The sequence below is a fragment of the Acanthisitta chloris genome, unplaced genomic scaffold, assembly GCF_000695815.1.
Source record: "Acanthisitta chloris isolate BGI_N310 unplaced genomic scaffold, ASM69581v1 scaffold32331, whole genome shotgun sequence".
Taxonomy (NCBI): domain Eukaryota; kingdom Metazoa; phylum Chordata; class Aves; order Passeriformes; family Acanthisittidae; genus Acanthisitta; species Acanthisitta chloris.
The window spans coordinates 89,284-91,808 of NW_008655971.1; the positions used below are offsets into that span (position 1 = coordinate 89,284).

The following is a 2,525-nucleotide window of genomic DNA, read 5'->3' on the forward strand; positions in this document are numbered from 1 at the left end:
CAAGTACTAGGGCCCAAGTTCCACTGCCCCAGTTCCTGGTTTGTGCTGAGCCTTACTTGCTAAACTAAACAGTGTTACCTCAGTAGACCTTCAGCTGAATCAAAGTGAAAGTCTAGAAAGTCCATTGAAAGTGGAACAGCTTTATAAGAGGAAGGAGAAAATGTCCTCCACCCTTATAAACTGATAATTTGCATGTTCTGAAGCAGAGAAAGGAAATGAACTAGTGTCTCCCACATCCTGAGTGGTCTAACCACTGAAATACTGCATGGCGGGAAGCTGTCACTGTACCTGGTGGTGTATTTGTATGCAAGCAGTAGAATATGGTCCTGTTCAGTTTCTGGAAGATGGTGGTTAGATGTCTGCTTTGATCTGCCTTCACAGGTGCGAAGGAAGGAGGTGGTTTGGGTAAAGCTAAGCCTAAGTGAGGGGCAGAATCTAATGTTTACCCAGGCACATGTTTCCTGTTGGCTAACCCAAGCAGATCCCCCTTGGCCCAGCCCAGGTTTGCAACTTCCACCCAAGGCACCTAACACCCCTGAGAGTGCTGTGTGAGCACTGAAGCTTGGGGTTCCACTGCCAGCCTTGCGAGCTGAAGGCAGGTCTTGGGGGACATCACTGTCCTCTATCAGCAGGGTTCACTCCTGATTCTTAACTCAGCAGGCATACAGGATGGGTGCTCTGTAAACACCTGCTGCCAATTACATTGGTTATATTTTCTAACTGCAGTCAAGCAGAGTGTTGTATCCAACTGTTAATTCTAAATAAGGTGTTTTTCTGGAGAAATGAGGCAGTTTCTGCCTGTAAAATACAGCTCCTATTCCTGAAATCTCTAACTTTCTGCCTGGCCAGGCCCAGCTGTTCTGTCGATGGGGATGAGTGAAGACAGTTGTGTCATGTCATCTAGAAATACTGCAAATGGGGGACATATTTCTCCACATTCTCCTTAGGGTAAACTTCTGTACATCTCCGCTCACATCTGTACATCTCCACTGATGTTGGTAACAGGAGCAGGAATTGTTTCAGTATTGGACTCTGATAGCTGCCAAGCATCAGTTGTGAAGTCCCTGCTTTGGTAGGTAGTTTGATTCACTGGTGCTTTCTCTTGGTTTTCCAGGTCAGTGAATCACCAATTTTTGTGCCTGGTGTTTGGGGACCATATTTCTCTGCAATGGTGCCTGGATTGTGGTTGAACGAAGGAGGTCAAAGTGCTACAGGAAAACTGGTAAGTGTTTGGAGACATAGAGAGACTCCAAGGCATAACTGTTGTCATTTGGGATAGCTTCACTGTCAATTCAGGCAGAGCTCTGCCTGAAATGCCTTCATAAGATCATAGGAGATACCAGGCTGCTGAAACAGCTGAAACAATTAGATTAGTGTTATATCTCTTACAAACTCTTAATTGGTATATGGGTAGGTGATTATAAATGAGGCATGTATTCCTTTTATGATGGTGGTGATGATTATTGTTATTATTTTACAGGCAAATAGGCCTCATTCATTACTTTAGCGGGAGGCTGAGATAGACTTTGAGATCAAGAAAATGATACATATTGTGTTATATAGATCTATTGTGCTCACTGATGGGCATAAAAAGACATGTTGTATGGACAGATAGTAATATATGATCATGTTATCCTGCCTAGATAGACACTGCATGTGATGTCACCTCAATTCTTTCCTCAAGTACAAAGAGTTTAACTCTGTTAGCTTAATTTAATTTATCAATAAAAATTAAAACCAGACTGGATTCTCTAAAAATTCATATTTACAGGAAGGTTCTCGGAACAAAACACTGATATCAAATTTAAAGAGAGGCTAAATGTATACAACACTATTTAGGCTTGAGTCCAAAAGTGTCAGCAAGACCTTAGTGACTGCTTAACCCTGGAGCTTCTAAAGCTCCCCATGTGCCTCCCTGCTCAGTCTGTGGAAATCCTGACTGCCTTAGGGCTGAGCTGCAAGAACCTGTTGGGAAGCTGCAGGAGGCAGGCTCAAGCTCTGGGTGTCCCCTTGTAAGCTCACCAGAAGTTCAGGTGGGTTTGGCCTTTCACACATTGCAAGTGTAATTGCTCTCTGACTCAGACCTAGTACCACCCACCTTTTAAAAAGCCTTGAGATCAGAGAACATGTCCAGGACATAGTAGATTGGGGCATCACTGCATTTATACATTCCATGAGGAACAGTCACTGAATGAGAACTGGAAATCATCCTGGATTGGTAAACCCAGACACACTCTAAGTGCTCAGATGTGAAATGGTGCTCCCTCCTGGACTCTCTCCTTGGCCGTGTCAGCCTGACATTCCTCTCTGTGTCACAGCTTCAGTGGGAGAGTCAGCCCTCTTCCTCTCTTTCAGCTTCTCTTCCCATCCCACCTCCAGTCCATCCCTAGCCCCATGGCTGAAATCGCTCTTGCAGCAGGTGGGATGTGTGTGCTTTACATTTTTCAGGTCAAGATTGGTCTAGGACCAAAATGTATCCCATTTTATAGGCAACTGCTACAACCAGAAGTAAAATTACATATATA

The 2,525-nt window shown here is 44.2% G+C and overlaps 1 protein-coding gene across 1 annotated transcript in view; it reads left to right on the forward strand.

Moving 5' to 3' along the window:
- LOC103811187 (FGGY carbohydrate kinase domain-containing protein-like) overlaps window positions 1-1,222 on the forward strand; it is a gene marked incomplete at its 3' end in the record, with an annotated part of 79,260 nt that extends 78,038 nt beyond the window's left edge. The window contains exon 8 of the mRNA XM_009084141.1: window positions 1,115-1,222. Coding sequence (XP_009082389.1) covers window positions 1,115-1,222 — 108 coding nt within the window. The remainder of the gene's footprint in view (window positions 1-1,114) is intronic.
- Window positions 1,223-2,525: the final 1,303 nt, after the last annotated feature.